Genomic DNA, 23,438 nt, shown 5'->3' on the forward strand with positions numbered 1-23,438 from the left:
AATTGTTCACCTAATACAGTTTTTTTTTCCACAGCAATGTCTTATGCTCTGAGGGTGGGTATTAAAAACTGATTAATGATGATAACAAACACACATAAACATATTCAAATTATTTTTCTATTTAAGTGCTTGATGATTTTTTCATTATTTTTATTTAATTGACTATATTAATGAATATTTTGTCAGATAGCTGTCTTATTTTTTTCTAAGTGCTGCAGTGTTATTAGAAAAAAAGCATGAACTTTAAGTAATTCATCGGTGGCCTAATTAGTGTCAGTATTGTTTTAAAGTGGGTAATTGTGTTTACTGCTGTTGGGCTAATTTGAGCCTTACACTCTGAGATGCTGTTTTTTCCCCCCTCCCTTAAAGTTAACCTGTCAAGTTAATAAAATGCTGTGGTGAACCTGCTGGAGCTCTTTGTGCAGAGACAGCCTCTGCAAAGAGTCTAATTACATGCCCCTATTAAGGCTTATCAAGCTGAACCACATTATATCCAGAGAGGAGGAGAGAACCTGTTTCGTTAAAAGAGCACTGTCATGCTTATGAAGGGGTTTTAGAAGACAAACAGGATCTTTATACAAAAACAGCTTTTTTATGTACATTGCATGCTTTCTATGTTTTTTAAAAGCAGGAGATTATCATTTGTCATATCTTATATGATTTTTCCTATTTTGTATGAAAGATGCATGAGCCAGAAATGATTTGCTCAATATGTCTGCAGCATCTCTCACATTGATTTAGTCCTTCAGCTTGACTGTTTTCGCTAGGGGGGTGGTTGTCAGAGGTCCCTTGGTGCCCACCCTAATATCTTCAACACTTGCAGTGGAGCGGAAGACGTGTATTACAGACATGTCAGACAGTGATGGTACCGGTGGGACCACTTGGGTTTTTGTTGTCTGAGATTACTTGGCTCTTGCTCTTCGGTCCGGGGTCATTTATTGGATTGATCATGTTTACCTCTTTAGCGTATGCTTGCCTTTCCTTTCAAGTCAACAAGTGCATGCACCCCATTAGCATGCAGGAAAGGCGATCCGCGAGCTAGTCCTTCAAAACCTCTGCTCGCTCCACATGGAGAGTTCTTAAAGGGTCTGAGAGAGTTTGCATTAATTACACCTGAAACAGCTGGAGCCGCACAGAATGTAATGAGTCAGCTATAGACCTTCTCAAGCTGAATGCAATTACCATGTGCTCAAAAAAAAAAAGCAAAAAAAAAAAAACACCATCGATATTTAGCCTACTTTAGCTTGTAAAACATGATTTGCTCATTGTCTTTAAACTGAGTCTATCCTTTTTGGGTCGTTTGGGTGTTAATGTGCTTTGAAGAACTCTGTGGATTATGTTGGGAATGAACCCTTTGAATCAGCGTCCTTATAATAAAGATAGCCTGGTTGCGAAATGTTAAAGTATGACGTGCTGGAGGCATGAATGTGTTATATCACTTTGACATGCACTTTCTGTTTTTACTTCAGCCTTTTAGATATTTTTTTCCAGCTATATTGCCCTCTTTATCAACATCAAACTAGAAATGTTTGAGTTTTTACATTTATATTATGCTGGATGTTATTTAGGATAATTAAATTAGCCTTTAAATGAAAGTATTTATGGTGCGTTCAAGTCATGCTGACAAGATTGTATTCATGTATCATAAGCTATGTTCAATATTTTTATGTGCATTTTGGGATATCGGATGAAGAAAAACACTGGATGGAAACACCAAGATGAGCATAAGTTCTAAAAAATGTGCATAAAAACGAAAAGAAGACATGCATAAACTATGATGCAAACACATTTACAGAATAAATTCCTTGATTCGCATCAAACAACTCAAGTGACTTTGCACGTTGGGACGGCATGAAGGTGCATTCACGCCATGTTATAATTACCGTAATGATTCTGAACTGTAAAAAGCCTTCACATGCTAGTAGAACTTAATTACAACGTGTAAACTCCTAATTTTCTGAGAGCTAAAGTGTGTTCAAGCCATGTTGAAATTACTGTAATTTTGAGATTTCAAATTGTAAAAACAGTTCACGTTCTTGTAGAGCTTGTAATTACAGCTAGTAAGATAGAGAGCTCCTACTTGTACCACATGGCCACTGTACCACCTGACTGCTGCAGATTCATTTAGGCGTTGATTGTGTCACCATAGAAATGCATAATTACCAGTCCAAGGACATGAATAACTCCAAATAGAACGTCACTGTCATGATTCGTGTCTTGTGTTGCCCTGATCTTGTGTGGACTTTTATGTTATTTCCTGTTTTACGCCATGATTTGTGGTTCTTTGTAGTTTTTCTTGTTGATTAATTCTCTGATTGTTCCCAGGTGTGTCTTGTTTGCCAGTAACCCCTTGTGTATATGTACCCCAGTGTTTCTCATGTTCCTTGTCTGGTTGTCTTGATGATGCCATGGTGGATCAGGTGGCCATGCAGAGCCAGCAGCGATGGAGGCCATGGTAGATTTTGTGGGTCAGAAGGCCATGGCAGGACAGAAACATGGATGTCTTTCCTGGCCGTGACAGAGCAGGCATGGATGGCAACCATGGCCGTGACTTGGGACACAATGTGTTTGTGAACGGCCTCCGTGGCCATGGCATGGGACACAGTGGGTTCTTGGATGGCCTCTGTGACCGTAACTTGGGACACAGTGAGTTCATGGACGACCTCTGTGGCCGTAATAGAGCAAGCAGAAAGTTCTTGGACAGCCTCCGCCTCTGGAGGAGCTGGGGAAGTGTGTATGGCCCAAACACACAAGATTGGAGACAACAGTGGCAGGAACTCTGGGACCACCGGACGTGGAAGAGCTGAGGCCACCGGACTTGAGACCACTGGATTTGGAACCACAACAGCCATGGTAGGTAATTCTAGTGATGTCCCAAGCTCCGCATCTGCTGGAGCTTCAGGCATATAGCCCCCATCCCCCCAAAAATCTCCAAGGGAAACTTGAATGTCTATGATGTGAGGGGACTCTGGCGTGGCAGCCGTGACGTGATGAGGCTCTGGCATGGCGGCCATGACATGAACAGGCTCTGGCATGGACTAAGCTGTGAAACTGCCAGGCTTCTCATCAGTAACTCCAACTTTAAAGTCGCCATGAAATCAAAATTTAAGTTTTTTGGCTTTTAGTATGTATATGTGAGCCTTACTCTTATCTATAAGCTAGTGTGCCTCAAAACAATGACAGAATTCTTATTTAGAAGATATAAGCATTCAAATCTTACAGTCTTTCACTTCCGCCAATATGGATCAAGATTTTGATGACATCACACTACACTTCAGCTTCTCATCAGATTTTCTGTCCAATCAAAGGCTCTCTAGAATCTAAAGTGTTCCGTTCCCTACTTTATAAAAAGACACTGAAGCCACGGCTAAAATTGGTCACTTGTTCACACATTTACTATTTTCTACATGGTGAATGCCACATAGTGCACTATATAGGGGATAGTGAACGATCAAGACAGTGTAAATATGCTTTCCATTGAGGCGAATGAAGTCTGGTTTCATGTTAGTCACACAAACCGCCGCAACACGCACACGGTTTGCTCCGGTCCAGAGACAAGATAGCACAGAGTGGATAGAGATTACGGTTAGAGATTAGAAGGAAACTGAGGCTTTACCGAGCTCAACAGCTCTGGCCGAGCTGTGTATAAATGAAATGCTATTGGCTATTTTAAAAAAGGGGAGCAGCTGTTCGATATGTCCCTCCCAGTCTTCCTGTTTCAGTGGAAATTATGTAAACACATTGAATAATGCTGCGCGTTCCAAGGCACTTCATTGGGCCTTTAAATCAGGAGCCACTCACTAACAGAGCATAGTCAATGAACATTGACTATAAAAATTAATTTTTCCCACTGGCAATCGAGACCGAACCAGTTCGTTCAGGCCCATCCAAAAAATGTTCTTCAGTGCCATGTCATTAAAATCAACAAGGTGACAAAGTTCACAGAACTCCTTGACATAGTCCTTGATGGACCAATTACCTTGACGAAGGCAAAGGAGACGAACTGCTGGGTTCATATTTGACAGTTACAAATGTCCACTGAAGGCAAGTTGAAGTGAGAACCCATATGCAGTTTATTAATCCAAACATACAAAATTAAAGAAGACTTGACATAAACTTAAATTTCTTAAAACAAGAAACTCACCAACAGAGTTTGCAGGGAACAAACAGGAACCTTGGCTAAAACAAAATAAAAGACCTGAAAGCATGAACTTGAAACAAAACCACAAAACAGACATGACAGTTTCACTCAGATATACGTCACAATAGGAAAGAAAAGATAACTTCCGATTCATGCCGATTTTAATATTTTTAATTTAAAAAAATTAATGATGTGTACAGATAAATTATTTATAATAAACACTCCAATATTTTATATAAAAAAATAGTAATTGTCAATTTTTATTTCTTGACTTTAACAAAGCAAAATGTAAGTTTTTCCAGAGAGCCCCTGGAACCTGCTCACTTTCATAAGAGCCTAAAGTGTTTCAAAAATAACCAAATAAGAAAATCAAAGTTTCTACCTGGTCTTTGCGATATCAAATGTGTTTGGGTTATGTTCCATATTGGACTCTTAGTGCGGAATATTCATGATGAGTCCAGGCAGGGGCATGGGTGCAAGCCAGGGCGATAGATTTGGTTCATCAGCCAAGCACTTTATCTCACAGTGGGAGAAGACGCAGAGCGATCCTCTCCCTAATCACAGGTTCGCATATCAGAAAGAGACAGCCATGCGGAAAATAAAACAGGGAAATCAGTCCAAAGGTCTCCAGGTCAGAGATGTGCTGAGAGTCATATCAACCGGTCAGACTGCTCAGGGAGGCGACCACAGCACTGTGGCGTTTTAGACAAATAAAGTGATTTGGACAGTGAAGCTTCGGTGTACCAGAGGAGGTGATGAATCATACCGAACCCAGGACACATTCATCTGAGGGTGCAGTCTGTTTCCTCAGGCTGAAATGCTTTGAATGACTGATCTCAGATCCAGGCTGATTACCAGCAGGGTCTATCACAGTGAGCACATGGTGAACATTTAGGTGTTTAAACCATATTTCATCCGCCACATACAGGCCTTTAGTTCTGATATAAAGACGGATGGAAGAAGGGGGGAAACTCATCCAACGCTATCCAGAATACCTGTCTATGAAATCAACTGAAAATGTTATATAATCAATCTTTTGTGGATAGGCTCATCAGACTGTAGAAAGTGTCGTACAGTTTGTGTGCTGTTATTGATTCAAGATTATTAATAAAGAAACACAGATACACTAGACGTCATTTTCCATTTATTATTATTAATAAAGGACAATACCAAAAATGTTTGTCAAGGACAACATAATAAAATAATAAACATGGCATAACAAATAATTGATTCATATAAATAGATTAAAATAACAGATATAGGCAGTAGAGCTCAAAAGTTTTAGCTTCTATTTTGTATATATATATATATTTTTTAAAGTCAGCATGAAACAGAGTTTGTGATAACCTAGTCTTTTTTCCCTATTGTGACGTATATCTGAGGCCCTGTTTACACTATTGCGTTTTTGTTTTAAAACGGCATTTTAAAATGAAAACGATCCTCGTCTACACTGGCGTTTGCGCAGCGTTTCAGAAACGATCTCCGTCTATACTACATGACCGAAAACGCATGTCACATGACTGTTCATGCACACTGGGCATGCGCATACAAGTGTAAACAGTTGCCTCTTGCGCATGTAGGCAGCTGCAATATTAAAAAAATGAAGTTTAACTGCACAATGGCTGCTGAAAATGACAACAATGCCTGCAAAGTTTGCAGTTCAGTCTCCATGTTATTGTTTACATGGTTGTCAGGGATACGCAGAACTAACTTTTTCAAAAGTCTCCATTTTGGTCTGTTTATACTGAAACGCAACGCTGGCGTTTTCAAACTAAAACGGGGTCTGCAGCTTTTTCGAAAGTCTCCATTTTCGAATTTCGAAAACGCTGGCGTAGTGTAAACAACAGGCGTAACTGTAGCAAAACGTATGCGTTTTAAAACGAAAAAGCACTAGTGTAAATGGAGCCTGAGTGAAACTGCTTCTGGAATGAGAGAAAAGGCAGGGCGGGACTTGATTTTGTACATCGGGAATTTGATTGGATCGTTGTGGTTTGCTATTGCTGTGATGTCATGTGAGTGACAGGTTGTATCATCCCAGCGCCAGTAAACACGTCATCAGAGAAGAGATGGGAAGCAAGAGGGAGGGGAAGTTATTTTGATTAAAGATTACTTGGGCACATGAATTAAAAAAAATAATGATGTGCACTACGGATAAATTATGTATAATCAATATTGTTTATTATTTAGAACCATTAATTTTGACTTCATTGTAATCATCTTTCATTAATTCAAGTGGAAAAAATAATACAATGCCCTTTTGCATTAACTCCACAGGTTTTTTAATTCATTTTACATTATTAATGTGTCTTGGTTTATATATTTTCAAATTACAAAATACTCCAGGCTTCAGTATAACTTGCGCTGAGCTTTTCTGAGCACGTCCTTTTGTCATATACATTTTGTCAATGTTTTAAATCTATTAGATTAAGATCAGTTATGCTCTGCATGTTTTATAACTGTCTTTTATTTGTGAAAAATATTGAAAAATAAATTTGCTGGCCTAAATTCACAGCTTTTTAAAATCAGATGAAACACACCCTTGTCCTGTATCACCTACCGCTTATATTATAAGACCATTTTCAAGTAAAAAGATGTCTGCAGAGGCATTTATCAAAATCTCGAAGTCTTTTAATTATCACTTTTGAGGATCCCACTGTGTTATCATATGTCACCAGCCAGAGTGTGAAAATGTTAGTCACCAAATAAATATGACCTGCAAAATCATATAGCCTACAGTCTTAGTGTCTTTGCACACTATATAGCTGGCTATATATCAATATAAGAGCTATATAATACACATACTATTTTTGATGTTTGGTAAAATATGAATTTGCTAGCAGGAAAGTTCAGGGAATTTGCAATGATGCCTCAAAAATGTTTAGTAGGCCTACACAGATCATGCTTGGAAAATAAAACAGATCACTGTACTCATCTCATTGTATTAAATAAGATTATTTTTCTTGTGTGTAAACAGTGTAGTTGATAAAGGCATCAGTGTTGTAATGAACATTGACATTTCTAGCTGGTGAAAAGTCACAGTACAAATGCCACCCAAGAAATCAATAAAGGACGCTTTGTAGGTCCTCTAAAATATGCTCCTCTCTAGATCAACATGCTTATCCCACACAAATATGGTATACTTTGGGCTTTCATAACTTTTTAATAGCATGAAAGGCACAAATACAATGTTTATTGTTGTGATAACTATTTTAAGATATATCTAGGAATGAAATAATTTACTCACTCTCATGTCATTCAAAACCTCTAAGACTTTTTTATATTCTTTTGTTAATATGAGTTTTAATAACAAGTTTGCAAAACCTGCAATCTGCATAAAAATTAATAGAAAATACAGCTCATATAATATTTAGTTTGACTTCCAGCAGTCTCACTATGTAAAATATTAAAAGCTGTTAAGAATAAAAATGTTAAGCATACATAAAAATGTAAAAAGAGGTTGCATGAAGATTATTTAGTAGGCTAATCTATAAATTTTGCAACAGCAGAAAAAGTAAAACAGTAGAGCAATGGTATTATTATGGCAAAAATGTACAGCTTCACAAAGGGGACATTCAGATATATTATATACAGAATATATTACTGATTTGCTTATTTATTTTGCAAAACATATCTCAAGCTGTTGTGAATTTGCAAACATTTCTGAAGTGTCTCATTGATATATCTGACATATACCGGAAGTGCCTCACAGTGGCGCGCTAGTTGAAAACAAACCCGGGCTGCTGCAAGCGATGATGACAAGGATGTGACGTTAAACCGAAAACCGCCGTTGATCACAGTAAATGTAGTCTGTTTTGTTTTCTACCTGTGAGATAAACTATGGAGTTATCATCACTCATAAAGAAGATAGGTAAGACGCTTAGTACGAGGGACAGACGACTTTCGGAAGTTAAACAACAAACAGCTGATTTTGAAGTAGCTTGATAAGCTAAACAGAAGTGAAGCTATATGTTTTGAGCAGTTATTTGGTATAAACGTGTGCATAACTACCCAATATTGTTGTTGTATCTTGCAAAAAAACTCATTTTTAGTGTGTTGGAGTCATATAAAAGCTAATGTGATGTTGCGCGTGCATTTGTGATAGCTTTGTTACGAGCTCGCAAATATGTCAAACTTTTCTTTTTGTCATGACAATAACATCCAGCTGCACTTTTTTTTTTTTTTTTTTTTTGCAAGCTTGAGTAGTTGATCTGTGTTTGATCTGCAGTCTGTGTTTGTGGCATTATGAAAATACATGTCACCACCACTGAGATATTGCTACATTTATGCTTTGCATATAGTTTGTAAATTGTGGCAATACATTATGCAGTATTGATACATTATTGTTTTTTTTTTTCTCAATAAGGACACTCCTTAGTGGAAATCAGAGTTCGGGCTCTTAAAAATATCAGAAGCAAACTGGATCATGATCTCATCACTGTTCCTGATCTGGTCCAGGAAAAGATGCTGTTTGTTTTCCTCCTGGAATGGTTTAATTTTCCAGAGGTTCCAATGCAGGAGGAAGTTCTGGAGTTGATCAGCATGCTGTCCAAGGTAGATAATCTTCAGAATGTATGTAAAAGGATTTGAGTGTCTTTATATTGTCAGGCTGCATTTAGTGAAATGTTCTCAATGTCAGGAAGTGATGTTTTAATGGGCCTAGTGCAGTGGCACTATTCATTACAAATCAGATCGGGAGGAAATAAAGTGAAAGGGGATGTCAGTACCCACACAAAGAACCAGGCAGATTATTCTACTAGATGGCATGTTTTGAGTAGTATCTAATTTTGGTTTCCGTGCCATGTCAAAGCACCCAACCGGAGCTCAAATGCTACGAGAGGTAGGGGCTGTCGAATTCCTAACACAGCTCTCGCCTAATGTGGATCTTCGCCTCCGAACAATCGTAGACGGCATCTTCGATCAGCTCTTCCACCTCCCAGAGGCCCTGCCTAGTTGTCCACCCACCACCTCCTACGAGCCACACTCTGTTCCCTCGCCGCAGACAGGTATAAAAACATTACATTGATTTTATATCCGTCTGTTCTGCAGATTACTGTAGATATCGATGTCATTATAACCAATGTCAAGGTTGCCACATGGTCTTTTTGAATAGCTGTCTGACAGCAGCTTCGGAATGAACATGAGTAGACTGTCTGATTCAAGGCAGAGGAGAGCATGAAAGTGCTGGTTTCTGATTTGCTTTTCAACTACAGCTGCTTTTGTGTTCTCAGAAGAGGACTCGTCGGCTAGGGGATATTTCCAGTGCAGTAAACCCAAGCAGACAGATGCTCCCACCCCCAGAGTATCATGTAGGTGACATCAACATCGAATTACTTTTTGTTTAACTAACTTTCAGGGAGAACTTAAACTCATTAAATCTTCACTGTAGAATGTATGTGATAAATAATCTAATATCAACACCGGTAAGAATTGCCAGGAATTGACAACAAGTCATTTGTTTCTTCTGGCAAGGTTGGACCAATAGTACAGATTTGCATGTTAATATATATAGAAGATTTTATTAATGTTTTAGCAATTTTGAGCTATAGATCTTTGTCTGTCAAAAAGACATACTTGTATATTATTTATATTTTAATTTTATATACACTACCATTCAAAAGTTTGGGGTTGGTAAGATTTCTTATATATATAATACAGTCAAACCAAAATTTATTCAGACACCTTGAACATTTCATTCATTAATACAGTTTATTTGCTATAGTTTAAAATAAAATTGTAATAAAATATGACAAGAACACAGTTAAACTGTGTCAGAAAAAAATAATCTTAATTATGTCAGATAACACTTAAGCAAAACATGGTCAGGTCAAAGTGTGTGAATAATTTTTGGTTCCAAATTTGTATCAATTTTAATGGTAGTCCACTGTATGAAGAATTTTTGCGTATAATCTGTCACAGTTTACTTTATTTTGCTATCCTCACTTACATAAATGAACTATAGTGTCCTGCACCCACTAGTAAAAAAAAAAAAAAAAAAATTATATCTGGTGTCTGAATAATTTTTGGTTTGACTGTATACACACACATATACACACACACACTACCAGTCAAAAGTTTGGAAACATTACTATTTTTAATGTTTTTGAATGAAGTCTCTTATGCTCATTAAGGCTGCATTTATTTGATAATAAATACAGAAAAAACAACAATATTGTGAAATATTATTACAATTTAAAGTTATGGTTTTCTATTTTAATATACTTTTTAAATATAATTTATTTCTGTGATGCAAAGCTGAATTGTCAGCATCATTACTCCAGTCTTCAGTGTCACATGATCCTTCAGAAATCATTGTAATATGATGATTTATTATCAATGTTGGAAACAATTGTGCTGCTTAATATTATTTTATAACCTGTGATACTTTTTCAGGATTTTTTGATGAATAAAAAATGAAAAAATATCAGAATTTATTTAAAATAGAAATCTTTTGTAACAATATACACCACCGTTCAAAAGTTTGGGGTCAGTAATTTTTTTTCTTTCTTTTTTTTGAAAGAAATTAATACTTTTATTCAGCACGGATGTGTAAAATTGATAAAAAGTGATAGCAAAGATTTATATTGTTAGAAAAGATTTATATTTTAAATAAATGCTTTTCTTTTTAACATTTTATTCATCAGTGAATCCTGAAAAAAGTATCACAGGTTCCAAAAAAATATTAAGCAACACAACTGTTTTCAACATTGATAATAACTGAGTATCAAATCAGCATATTAGAATGATTTCTGAAGGATCATGTGACACTGAATACTGGAGTAATGATGCTGAAAATTCAGCTTTGCATCACAGAAATAAATTATATATTTCACAATATTATTGTTTTTTCTGTATTTATTATTAAATAAATGCAGCCTTAATGAGCATAAGAGACTTCGTTCAAAAACATTACTATTTTTAATGTTTCCAAACTTTTGACTGGTAGTGTACATACAATTATTTTTTTTAACAATGTCTTTACTGTCACTTTTGATCAAGTTAACGCATCCTTGCTAAAAACTAGAAGAAAACTACTAATTTCTTAAAAAAATCTTATTTTCCCCAACCTTTTGAAGTTTGAATGGAAGTGTATTTTAATTAAGCATTCTATTTTATTTACAAAAAAACAGGTTACAGCAATTCATTTATAATTTTCAGGCATTCTAGCTGATGCTTGTAAAACTGTCAATCTCACTATTTCTGTCAAAACCTAATCTGTTATCTAGCTAATAAGTTGTACAACCTTGCTGACATATTTGTGTATTTTAAGATTTAATTTTTTATATTTAAGAAACAGGCATAAAAACGCATGTACATGATCAGCAATCTTAAAGTATTTCACCCAAAAAGTAAAATTCTTTCATCATTTACTCACCCTCATGTCATTCCAAATCTGTATGACTTTCTTTCGTCTGTGTAACACCAAAGAAGATGTTTTGAAAAATGTTCATTGTTTTGATCATTACATTAGCAAAAAGCTCTTTTCGTCCATACAATGAGGGTCAATGGGGTCCAGTGTTGTTTGGACCTAAATGTTTTTCAAATGATTGTATTTTGTGAATAAAGTCGTACAAACCTGCACCAGACCTGACAGCCTGATTGGGCAATAACAGTTCCATTATCTAGCCGAAAACTCCTTCAAATGGGTGCCTAGACCATCCTTATTGTTGAAATTTGGCCATTGTTTGAAGTCTTTACACTTAGGACATCTTATTTAAGAACTTAATATTCTTTATTTCTTTATCCTGCAGTCAGTACTGCTGTTAGATGCTTGAAGTTCTCTGTTTTTCCATGGCTGTCTTTGAACACAACAGATCGACATATATTGTCATCAAATGAAAGGTACTGGTACCCTCTGCTTGGTGTAATTTTACCACTGTTACCATGTTTTTTTGCCAAAATGACCTGTTGCTCGCTCAATCTTTAGTTCCCTTAGAAGCGACGACCACAACTTAGTACGAACGACCTGTGAGCTGCTTCGTGACGTCATCATGCAAGACTTCCCAGCTGAAATATTCCTGCAAAGGCCAAGTACAGTTCAAGTAAGATTTAAATTTAATTTCTGTCTTCAATCTGTCAGTTGTTTTAACCCCTGATGGGAGCTTCATAAGTTGAGTGACAGTGATGAAAGTGATATTGTGCGCTCCGTAATCCCCATTTCTATTCTATAATTGAATGCCACGGAATCTGATTGGTTGTACAATAGGTTCAAGTCCGGAAAGTATTGGAATGACAGCGGCAAATCGTGTCTTATGTCTAGGACTGTACCGTGATGATTAGCTGGCAAGCTGACACTAGCCGTTTTAGTACAAGCGTTTAAAACCAAGTGACAAGCATTGCTGTATTTCTGTCAAAAAATGTGTTGGCATGGATGCGATTGAGATCATCTTTCTGAGATATGTAGTCTCAATGCCCTCAATGAAAATTATTCATCATTCTAATGTGCTAGAATAAAGCTTTGAATGGTTTTGGCAGCATTCTCTTTGGTTCTTATTTAATGCTCTTGATCTTTTGTATAATTGTTTAAAAATTGAAGGTGCCACTGATTCTGACTCGGAGTGATCAGTTCAATTAGGTTTATTTAATCACCCTGATTCATCTGCGTTGCTTTGGTACCACTGGAGGGGGAGTGAATTTTAAATTGGTACAAATTACACAATTTAAAAGTCAGTATTAGGTGGTGGCCTTTTATTTAGTGCCTAATTGAATGTAGAATCACTGCTTTTAAAACACTTGCACCATTTGGATCAGTTGTTTTTGTTGTAATGTTATAACAGTTCTACACATGTCCTATAGGTTTACAAGACAACATCAACTTCTGTTTTCATATATTGTTCTTTCCCCCTCTAGAGTCTGCTGTCACTTCTCGGCCTGAATGTTGATGGTGATGTCAGCTTCCTGACGTTGCAGGCATTGGCCTGTCTGGAACAGCTTTGTAGGAACTTGAGGAGCCGCCTACGTTTCTACAGAGATCCAAGCTTCTGTTCAGCCAAGCAAGGTACCCAACACCATCTATTATGAATATGTTAACTTGTCCTAATGTAAAGGTTTACTCATATGAGCAGATTTTACATGAGTTTGCATTTTAACTATTAAAATCTGTTATATACAATAATACCATTAAAAAATGTTGGGGTCGGTAAGATTTTTTGGTTGCACTTTATTTTACAGTACGTGCACTCACAGTGTACTTGCCTAAGAGAGTACTGGGTAATAAGGTAACTACATGGGTTAAGGTTAGGTTTAGGGGTTGGTTCACGGTTAGTACTTAGTTATTACACAGTAATTGTAACTACTATTATAAGTACATAGTATGTACATGGGGGAACAGGACTGTAAAATAAAGTGCTACTGATTTTTTTTTTATTATGTTTTTAAAAGAAGTCTCTTTTGCTCTTATACACTAAAAACAGTAATACTGTGATATATTTTACAATTTAAAATAACTGTTTTCTATTTTAATATTGTTTAAAATGTTTTTTTTTTTATTCTTGTGATGCAAAGAGCATCATTAATCTTCAGTCACATGATCCATAAGAAATCATTCTAATATGCCTATTTAGTGCTCAAGAAACATTTCTTATTATTATTGAAAACAGTTGTGCTGCTTAATATTGTTGTAGAAATCATAAAACATTTTTTCAAGATTCTTTCATGAATAAAGTTAAAATAACAGCATTTACTTTAAATAGAAACCTTTTGTAATGTTAACCTTTTGTAACATTATAAATGTCTTTACTGATCAATTTAATGCATCCTTTGCTGAATAAAAGCATACATTTCTTTAAAAAAAATCTTACTGACCTCAAACTTTTGAACAGTAGTGTATTGTTCAGCAGTTTAAAGTTTGAGAATTTTCTGAAAATGCTGAATCAATATCTGTCTTATTATTTCATCACTTTAGACCCTGTTTCTCAGAACTCTTCTATCTCCTACCCTCATGAGGTGAGGGGTACCCAACGGTCTGGGGTTTCTTCCCCAGAGGAAGGTTCCCCCAGACCCTCTGTGGTGGGTCGACCCATTCAGCGGGTACGCGGGGATGGCCAGGACGGAGATGCAGCCTCTTCTAGGTGCTCTTAGCTTTGTTTTCTACCTTTTAAAATAAAATTAAAAACAGGATTTTCCTTTTTCATTTTTAAAATAAAACTGTCTGTTTAGATATAATGTTCATAACACAAAGCTCCCTCCTGGTCATGGGACACCTTGAAATTGTGTTTCCAGGCCTGGAAAAGTCAGGGAAATTTCTAGTTAGTAAATTGGGTAAAATTGCTCTTTGGACATGCAATTATTTTTTTTATCATGTTTTTAAATATTTATTTTAATTATAAAAATCCTTATCCATAGATCATTTACATATAGAAATAATAAAAAAAAAACAGCCCATTTAATTCAAGCGTTTAGAGAGGGGGGTGGAAAATAGTCATTCTAAGCTAAATCTAAGCTAAATTTTCTACAAGACATGCACGGTGCACTATGCAGGATTTTCAGTTACTGTTTGTAAACACAACACTCAAACTTGGCCCCTTCCTCATGGCCGAAACACCACCAGAAGTGCAAGCCCTCTCCCCTGACATGATATACACCGATGACCCAAACCTTAAGACCACCTGACTAATATGCTGTTGGTTCTCCGCTTGCTGCCAAAACAGCACCGACTCGCCGAGGCATGGACTCTACAAGGCCCCTGAAGATGTCCTGTGGTATCTGGCACCAAGACATTAGCAGCAGATCCTTGGATCGAACTTGTTGGTCCAGCAGGTCCCACAGATGCTCAATTGGATTAAGATCCGGGGAATTTGGAGGCCAGGGTAACACCTTGATCTCTTTATCATGTTCCTCAAACCATTCCTGAACAATATGTGCAGTGTGGCAAGGTGCATTATTGTGCTGAAAGATGCCACTTCCACCAGAGAGAACACCATTATCATGAATGGGTATACCTGGTCTGCAACAATGTTTAGGTAGGTGGCACGTGTCAAATTTACATCCACATGAATGGCCGACCCAGGGTTTCCCAGCAGAACATTGCCCAGAGCATCATGCTCCCTCCACCGGATTGTCGCCATCCCACAATTCATCCTGGTGCCATCACTTCCACAGGGAAACGGCGCACACGTACACAGCCGTCCATGTGATGTAAAAGAAAACGGGGCTCATCTGACCAGGCGACTTTCTTCCACTGCTCCAATGTAGGCGCTTTCGATGGTGGACAGTGGTCTGATTGGTCTGCGGCTATTCATTCCCATTCACAGTGTGAAGCACATTCCTCCCGTAACCATCATTAAAATTTTGTATGACACAGTAGACCTTCTGTTGGCTTGGACCAGATGGGATAGCCTTAGATGCCCTCATGCACCCCAGGCTGCAACTCAGAATCGTCCCAATTGCAGGACTTCAAGAAGAAAATATGAAAGTACAGGCACAGGGCAGTGTCTCTGTAGACACAAACATCACCGCACACCTCTAGTGGACCATAAGTAATGATTGAGAGGCACTTCATTTGAGCCTATAATTTGTTTTTTTGTTTTTGAAAATCCTTTATAGTGCACCTTTAACGTTCAACTTTTTGGGTTCAGGGTTTTTTTTCAGGGGTTTCCACAAAAATATTAAGCAGCACTGTTTTCATCATTGATAATAGTAAGAAATGTTTCTTGAGCACCAAATCAGCATATTAGAATGATATTTGAAGAATCATGTAGCGCTCTAGACTGGAATAATGGCTGATGAAAATTCAGCTTTGCCATCACAGGAATAAATTACATTTTATAATATATTAAAATATAAATTTTTGTCACAGTTGAGTTGCAATAAACAAGGAGTAAAAGATCTAAACACAGCAGTTTAACTTCTATTAAAACAAAGAACTCCAGGCACTAGAAAACACGAATAGAACAACCAAACATAATGCAACGAGAACTGACAAAGAACTGAAGGAAACCCAGAGAACCAACGAACCAGTCAACTCAATGAATAACAGATGAACTTAATTAGGCTAATTGGCACACATAAAGAAACTGGGGCTGTGTCTGAAATCACTCCCTATAACCTTAAATAGGGCACAATTTGAGGGGACAGCCATTTCTAGGGGTGTCTGAAACCATAGTGGATGATATCGAGTGCACTCGTTCAATCCCACAATGCACCGCAATAACAAGTGTACAACTGATGTACGCTCAACAGCTAGAGAATACCCATAATGCATTTTGAGAGTCGCGTGCCGAATTAATTCCGCATCTGGCATTAAAATGGCGCCCGCAGCTGAATCATTCATCCATCCATTTTCCAAACCACACTGGTCCAATGTGGCTACAGCATAATATTATACAGGTATAAATTCATTTTTAAGTGATTATTAAATTGTTTAATTCAGATTTATAGTTTCCATGACAGAGTTCAAGATAAATATTTTCATCTTACTACTGGAGCTGCAAGTTTAAGTTTCAAATGATTATTAAACAGCAAGCACAAACAATACAAGAGCAGCAGCCCTTTCGGTGCACTCAGTGTCCGAATTCACTCACTTGCTTTCATTCACTCCTTAAAGTGGACTATATTAGTGGTGTAATGTAGGAAATAGTGAATGAGGGTACAGGGGGCAACTTCGAACACCGCATAGGTGAACATACACAAGCAACAGGCCAGAACCAAACCAAAACAGAATATACACATTACAATTGTAATAAAATTTGACAAATTACTGTTTTTTATCAAATATATGCAGCCTTGCTGAGCATTAGATACTTGTTTCAAAAACATAAGAAAATCTTACCCCAGATTTTTAAATGTCAGTGTACATATAAGTAGACTTAAAATAATAATAAAAAAAACTACAAAAGTGTGCAATATGGCTTTTTAATGACTAAATTAAGGTTTATGTTGGAAAAGATGAGAACTAAATATAGCGATAGTATTCGTCACTGTCTTAAAACCTTTTAATTTTTTAAAAATATTGCTCACAATCATTCATGTCGTTCGCAATTAAATATTCTTTTTGATTTGTGCGGTACAGCGGTAGCAGCAGTCAGAGAGGGGCTCCCCCCAGGCCAGCCCAGCAGTCTCCCCTCCCGCAGCCCCACCCGGAGCTCCCCCCGGAGATGGAAGCAGAAGACTCACTGGAGCTGCAGCTGCAGCAGTGGAGCCTGGCTAGATTCGCCGTGGCGGCCGTGGAGCACGCGCTCCCTCTCATCAGGACAGGTGAGAGTCCTCTTAAACCCTCTTTCCTGTTTCAAACGCGGCTACAGCTGCTGCCGTTCGCCTCACACGTGTGCTTCCATCGCTCATCATATTCCCTTTTTTTTTTTTTTTTTTTTTCCCCTCTCATCCCTGCCTTCTCAGAGAGCCTGAAGGTTTTCCAACGGGTTCTAGAGCTGCTGGCAGAGGCGCAGGGGCTGCTGGGAGACAGCGTAGCCCCCGAGGTGTGGGACGAGCACAGCCTGACTGCGACAGAGCTGGCAAGTGTCTTTAACAGCCCTCCTCCACGGTGTAGATCCACAGCCATGAGGCTGATGTCTGCATTAGTGCATACAAACACACACCTGTCGCCGCTTCGTCTCACCCACTCCACTTACTCTGAGGGACAGATGGTCATTGTAGAACGTTAAGCTATCAGCGCAAATCAGTCATGGCACGACCGTTGTTTTTTTAGGCCAGGTTCACCACTTAGAATTCCCTGTTTGCTCCTGACAACTAAATACATCTGCTGTTTCCATCTAAGTAATTTGTATTGGTTAAAAAAATACAATAAGCTGTAAGTCGTTTCAATAAGGCTCTATTCAACAGCATTAGGTAATGCAATAACTAACATGAAATAACAATGAACAATCATTAATTTAGTGTATTTATTAGTCTTGCTTAATGTTAATGTATTCATACATTTTTAACATTTCAAGTTGTATAGATTAACATTAGTTAATGTATTATGAATGAATGAACATTAACAATGAACAATACAATATTTATAAATTAACCTAGAATACTAAATAAGTAATTGTTTATTTTTAATTCATTATACCTCATGCAATGTTTTGAGCCTTATTTTTAAAGTGTTACCCAATATGTCAACATTAAGGTATAACTAACAATCTTTGTAAGCTTTATATTATATTACGTCATATTACATTACATTGTATTACGTTATATTACATAAATGACACTTTTCAAATTAATGTTAGTTCATAATGTTAAACTAATGTTAACATACAGTATATTGTGTTATTACATGTAGATATTTGGGCATTGGTCAGAAATCATACTGTACTGTAATGTTTAACCATTATTATTATGCAAAGTTTATCTCATTCAGCTTATGAGTATTTTACATAAAATCACATCAATGCATTGCATACAAAGGATTATGTAGGTCGCATTACACTGATTTGCCTCGTCCAATGATGTTTATTGCCTCTAGAAATCTTTGTGCTTAACAAACTCATTGTGCTTAGTGTGTGTGGATACCTATGAGAACGTTCCCCGCCGCATATGATTATGTATATTTCACGGCATGCCTCTCTCCCTCATTGATCTTTAATACACGCTCATGGCATTTTATCTTGAAAAACTGCTGTCATCTGAAAACTTTCTTTGAAATGCACAGGACTCTTGCTGCCCCCTGCTGGCAGGAAAATGACATGAGATCAATAAGACTCTTTGTACTTATGCTTTTTTTTTTTCGCGTAAAAGAGGGAGAAATTACAGGCATGTATAGAGACGTTGGGAGACATTATGTGCTACCACCATGGCATGACTTCCTCTGAACAGCCAGAATCGTCTCTGATCCACCACCGAATGGTCTTCACGGGCACTGCCAATTTCACAATACGTCTCCTGCAAACCTTGTTACCTGTGGAGAAGGTGAGTGAGCATATGGCTGTGCCATTCTTAGACATTAATAAGCCGTGCCACTGTGGACATATGGCTGTGTCCTTCATGGTCATTATTAAAACAAATGAGAGTGTGAAACACACCAGAAGTCACTGTGAAAGGGTCAATCGTTCAGTTAAGCTGTAGACCTAAGGACAGAGCTGTAATTATAGACAAATTCATTAATGTTTAGTGCACATATGTGTGTTTATTACCTTATATGTGTTGTCTTTACAAACAGGCTGGAGATAACCTTCCGGAAAGTACAGTGGCTGCCATTTTCCTCTTGTGTCTTGATGCATCCTTCAGTGTGGCGTACCCCCTCATCCATGAGTCAGCCGTGGCGTACCTAGAGCAGGCTTGCTTTGAAAGATACAGCCTGTATCGTAGAGTATCCCGCGTTTCTCACTGCATGGAGGCTACATGCACCTTTTTAAAGGATGCACAGGCTGAGGTAATGATTGGACATTTTTAAGAACTACTAACATGTTGGATATCTGCTAGAAGAGTATATTTCTTCTAGTGGATTTATTATTAAGGCATGTAGTCGATATTTAAACTACACTATTGTCCAAATAAATGAAAATCACCTTGAAATCAAAATGAATAGTTCTTATTGTAGTATTTATGTTAAACGATTTATCCGTGCACAGCATAATTCATGTGCCCTTGTAATTTTTAATCAAAATAACTTGCCCTCCCCCGTGCATCTCTTCTCTTCTCTGATGATGTGTTTACTGGCTCACATGAAATCACGGCAATAGCAAACCACAATAATCTAACGGTCCAGTCAATTCCCGATGGACAAAATCAAGTCCTGCCTAAATGCTATCGCAACATTTTTGTTTTGAGTCATTTCGTGATTTGCTAAAGGCTGAGGTAATGATTGGAACTTTCAAGAATGACATACTTGTAGCTGGAAGAATATATTTTTCAGTGCATGCCTTAATTCAATGAATCCACTGGTATTCACTGGTACCGATGAGCCAATAATTGTTTTATGTTATAGTCAATATTAAAATTGTAAACCTATTGTCTAAATAAATTAAAGACAAAACACAAAAAAATTTTTTTTTGAAATTGACTTAAGTTGAGATTTACTAAAGATTAAATTTATTAGTGATTTTAAAGATTAACTTTATAAGAGCAATACATGACAGAAAAGGTAATCTAAGGGTATGTTTACATTACAACAATGTACTAAAAATAGAAAAGTTTTTTCTTTGTACAGATGGCAACGTTATCAAACTATCGCCGTTCACACCGATCCGCGAAAATGACAAAAAATGTGCCACTGTGGACACGCAATGTAACATTTTGTAAAGAAACATTACGCGCCTCACACATACGCATTCTTTTACAGAGCACTCACGCATGCCTATAGACTAAACACGTAATACGCATGTGCATGGCGTCATTTTTTTTTCACAGTTTTGTGTTTTTACAGTTTAATCTGTGCTGTGTAAACGGCCCCTAATAGAGGAAATCGGCATGAACAATGAAACTATCAAATAATGACCGATATTGATACATTACAAAAATCTTTAATCTCAAAAACCAATATAGTACCAATCATAGACTAAAAAAAGATGGACGACGCACCTTCACTCTCTTCCATTGTAGTAAGTGAAGCCTCCAGTGTGCCAATATGACACTGACATCTTGAGTCTCGAGTCTGCGCAGTAGTGAGCGCGAAGTGGAGCCACGACATCAAGGTCCCACCCACTCTCTCGCAGAATCGGTTAATACTGCAGAACAACACATTATGTCAGTGTGAAATAAGCAGTTCTGGAAATGTAGAAATTAAAGTTCCAATCTCCTCCTGAAGATCCAGAAAAAAGTCTGTTGGTGCTTCAGTGATGACTTCGCTCAGAGAAGCTGTCAATCTCTGCTGTCAATCATGACGTCAAACCACACATTTTTATAGCATCAAATAACTAACCTAAAAACAAACTTATTTAAAGAACGAACACTTTAACTAACATCAGCATGATAAAAACCTAAAATGACAGAAAAAAAATATTTGATTTGTAATTTGACTGTTTAGTTTGTCTCACGCCCCATTTCATTACATGGAGTGGGCGGGGTTTATGACCTATACTGCATCCAGCCACCTGAGGGCGATTGATACTCTTTGGCTTCACTTTTCAGGACTCGTGTGGCACGCTTGTTACCAATGTATAGGGCACCCCTAAATTATATTTAGTAGAAAAGATTATGCACCTTGAATAACTGTTTGTCTTTAAAGTCACCATGAAATCAAAATTGACAATTCTCATTTTTAATGGAGTAAAATACGCAAATGATTTATGCTTGCTTTTTTTTTTTTTTTTTTTTTAATTCATGTGTCCTTGAATCTTTAATCAAAATAACTTCCCCTCCCACATTTCTTCTATTCTCTGTTGACGTGTTTACTGGCACGAGGGTGGAACAACCTTTCACTCACATGACATCACAGCAATAGCAAACAACAATGATCCAACAATCCAGTCAATTCCCAATTCCCAAAAATCAAATCCCACCCTACATTTTCTTTCTTGTTCGAGAAGCTGTTTCACTTGGATTTACATCACAATAAGGAAGAACAACATCCATTTCATGCCAACTTTAAAGGACCAGCTCACTAAAATACTATTATTTACTCACACTTATGTAGAATTTCGAATAAATGTGGTTCAAGTGAAATTTTTCTTTACAGGGCGATAAGAATTGGCATGAACTTTTGGAGCTTGCTGACCAAGGAATAGATGCTTTTCCATACCATCAGCACCTACCGATGGTGAAGGAATGCGTTCAGATTTGCTCCTACCTGTAAGTTTCTCACAATTATAGAAACAGTAAAAAAGCCATTGACATCTGCTGTTTTGTCTGGCACTGTGGAAGAGGTGTCATCATATAAAAATCTGTAAAATCGTGTCTCTTTGTAGGTGGAAATTTGCACAAGCAAGCCCACTCCTGCAGTCGGAGAGTCAGAAGATATTTCTGAAGCTTTTGTCTCACCCTCTGTCCCCAGTGAAGGTGGAAACCTACTCCTGCACTCTGAGCATTTTGAAGGTACAAGATGTGCAGTGGCAATTGGGGAGCTAGGGCTTATTTTGAGCCACTTCCAGTAGATAAGTGACAGAAAAGACAGGGAAAAAGTTCACCTAGTTTTGGAACTGAAAATTCCAGCTGAACCATCTTCTGATTTTAGCTGTGTATGGTTTTTATAGGGTCAAAGTTGTTCATTAACTTATCTAACATTCTTTATGTGGTTGATTTGCTGGACTACCACCTGCTAGGGCAGAAGCTGACCAGTGTTTTCTAGACTACAATTCAGATTACAGCCACTATAGATTCATGAAGATTTTTATGATCTGGACTCAATTACACAGGTTTTCAGTGATCCAGTAATCGAATTCATTCAATCAGTCCAAAACAGCGCTAATGCAAAGAAGACCAGGCTGATTACATCAGAGATATGAGAGAGACTCATGTTGCGTTTTTAGTGAATTATTCATTCCAGTGTGTTTTGCTTTAAAACACGAGCTCTGTCATATTCTGTGATTGTTTCTGAAGAGCACAATTTTGGAGTCGTACAGTAAGTGCGTGAGAGTCTGTTATATTGATGCTCAAACAACAAACTGTGTATATTTTTTCTTTAATGTTTTTTTTCATGGGGTCTTTGGTGTGCATACATTTATGAATTATATGGACATATATGGTTATTTGGTGTCCTTTTGGAGTCTCCAAGTGTCCTTGAAAAAAGCTTGCAGAAAATAGTTTTGTGAGAATCACACTCTAATCTGATTGTTTACTTTGCTGGATATAGCAAATGTTGACAAAATGAATGTGTTAAACAAGATAAATGGTGTATGCTTAATTTCGCAATTAGTGTGCGATTTAATCTGATTAAAAATTTTAATCGATTGTCAGCACTTATTTGTGTGTGTGTATATATATATATATATATGTGTGTGTGTGTATATATAAGATAAGTTTAACTAGAAATCTTCAACTTGAAAGTGTTTTGTGCATTTAAAATTCATGCAATTTAAATGTAGAGTTGAGTTTTTATATTATATTATATTAGCAATAAATATGTAATTATATGATACATTCATTACCAAAAAGTTGAGTAGTTTTGGTTCTGTAAAACATTTTTTGAGAGAAATTAATCATTTTAGTCTACAAAGGATGCATTAAATTAATCAAGAGAAATGCATTTATAATGTTATAAAAGATTTATGAAGAAAATATGAAAAAAAAAAACTCTTTCCACAATAATATTAAGCAGCACAGATATTTGTGTAAATGTTTTTACTACATCTTTGGATAAATAAATGCAGCGTTGATAACCAAAAGAGACATCTTTCAAAAACCAGCCCCAAACCTCTGAACAGTAGTGTGTATATATTTAAAATTGTACAAAAATATTGTTTACTTTATATTCCAAAGCATC

At 37.0% G+C, this 23,438-nt stretch overlaps 1 protein-coding gene across 4 annotated transcripts in view; it reads left to right on the plus strand.

Annotated features, from left to right (window-relative positions):
* The first annotated feature begins 7,861 nt into the window (after window positions 1-7,861).
* rttn (rotatin) overlaps window positions 7,862-23,438 on the plus strand; it is a 60,484-nt gene continuing 44,907 nt past the window's right edge. For 2 of the 4 annotated variants that reach the window (XM_051881658.1, XM_051881659.1), the window contains exons 1-14: window positions 7,862-8,009; window positions 8,505-8,692; window positions 8,949-9,144; window positions 9,352-9,447; window positions 11,890-11,980; window positions 12,066-12,180; window positions 12,989-13,136; window positions 14,043-14,208; window positions 17,148-17,332; window positions 17,474-17,589; window positions 18,818-18,988; window positions 19,239-19,451; window positions 21,696-21,808; window positions 21,925-22,051. In XM_051881658.1, the coding sequence (XP_051737618.1) occupies window positions 7,979-8,009; window positions 8,505-8,692; window positions 8,949-9,144; window positions 9,352-9,447; window positions 11,890-11,980; window positions 12,066-12,180; window positions 12,989-13,136; window positions 14,043-14,208; window positions 17,148-17,332; window positions 17,474-17,589; window positions 18,818-18,988; window positions 19,239-19,451; window positions 21,696-21,808; window positions 21,925-22,051 (1,956 nt within the window). In that variant the 5' untranslated portion in view covers window positions 7,862-7,978. The remainder of the gene's footprint in view (window positions 8,010-8,504; window positions 8,693-8,948; window positions 9,145-9,351; window positions 9,448-11,889; window positions 11,981-12,065; window positions 12,181-12,988; window positions 13,137-14,042; window positions 14,209-17,147; window positions 17,333-17,473; window positions 17,590-18,817; window positions 18,989-19,238; window positions 19,452-21,695; window positions 21,809-21,924; window positions 22,052-23,438) is intronic. The other 2 variants (XM_051881660.1, XM_051881661.1) reach the window with 1 other exon arrangement.

Source organism: Ctenopharyngodon idella, chromosome 23, assembly GCF_019924925.1.
Source record: "Ctenopharyngodon idella isolate HZGC_01 chromosome 23, HZGC01, whole genome shotgun sequence".
NCBI lineage: Eukaryota > Metazoa > Chordata > Actinopteri > Cypriniformes > Xenocyprididae > Ctenopharyngodon > Ctenopharyngodon idella.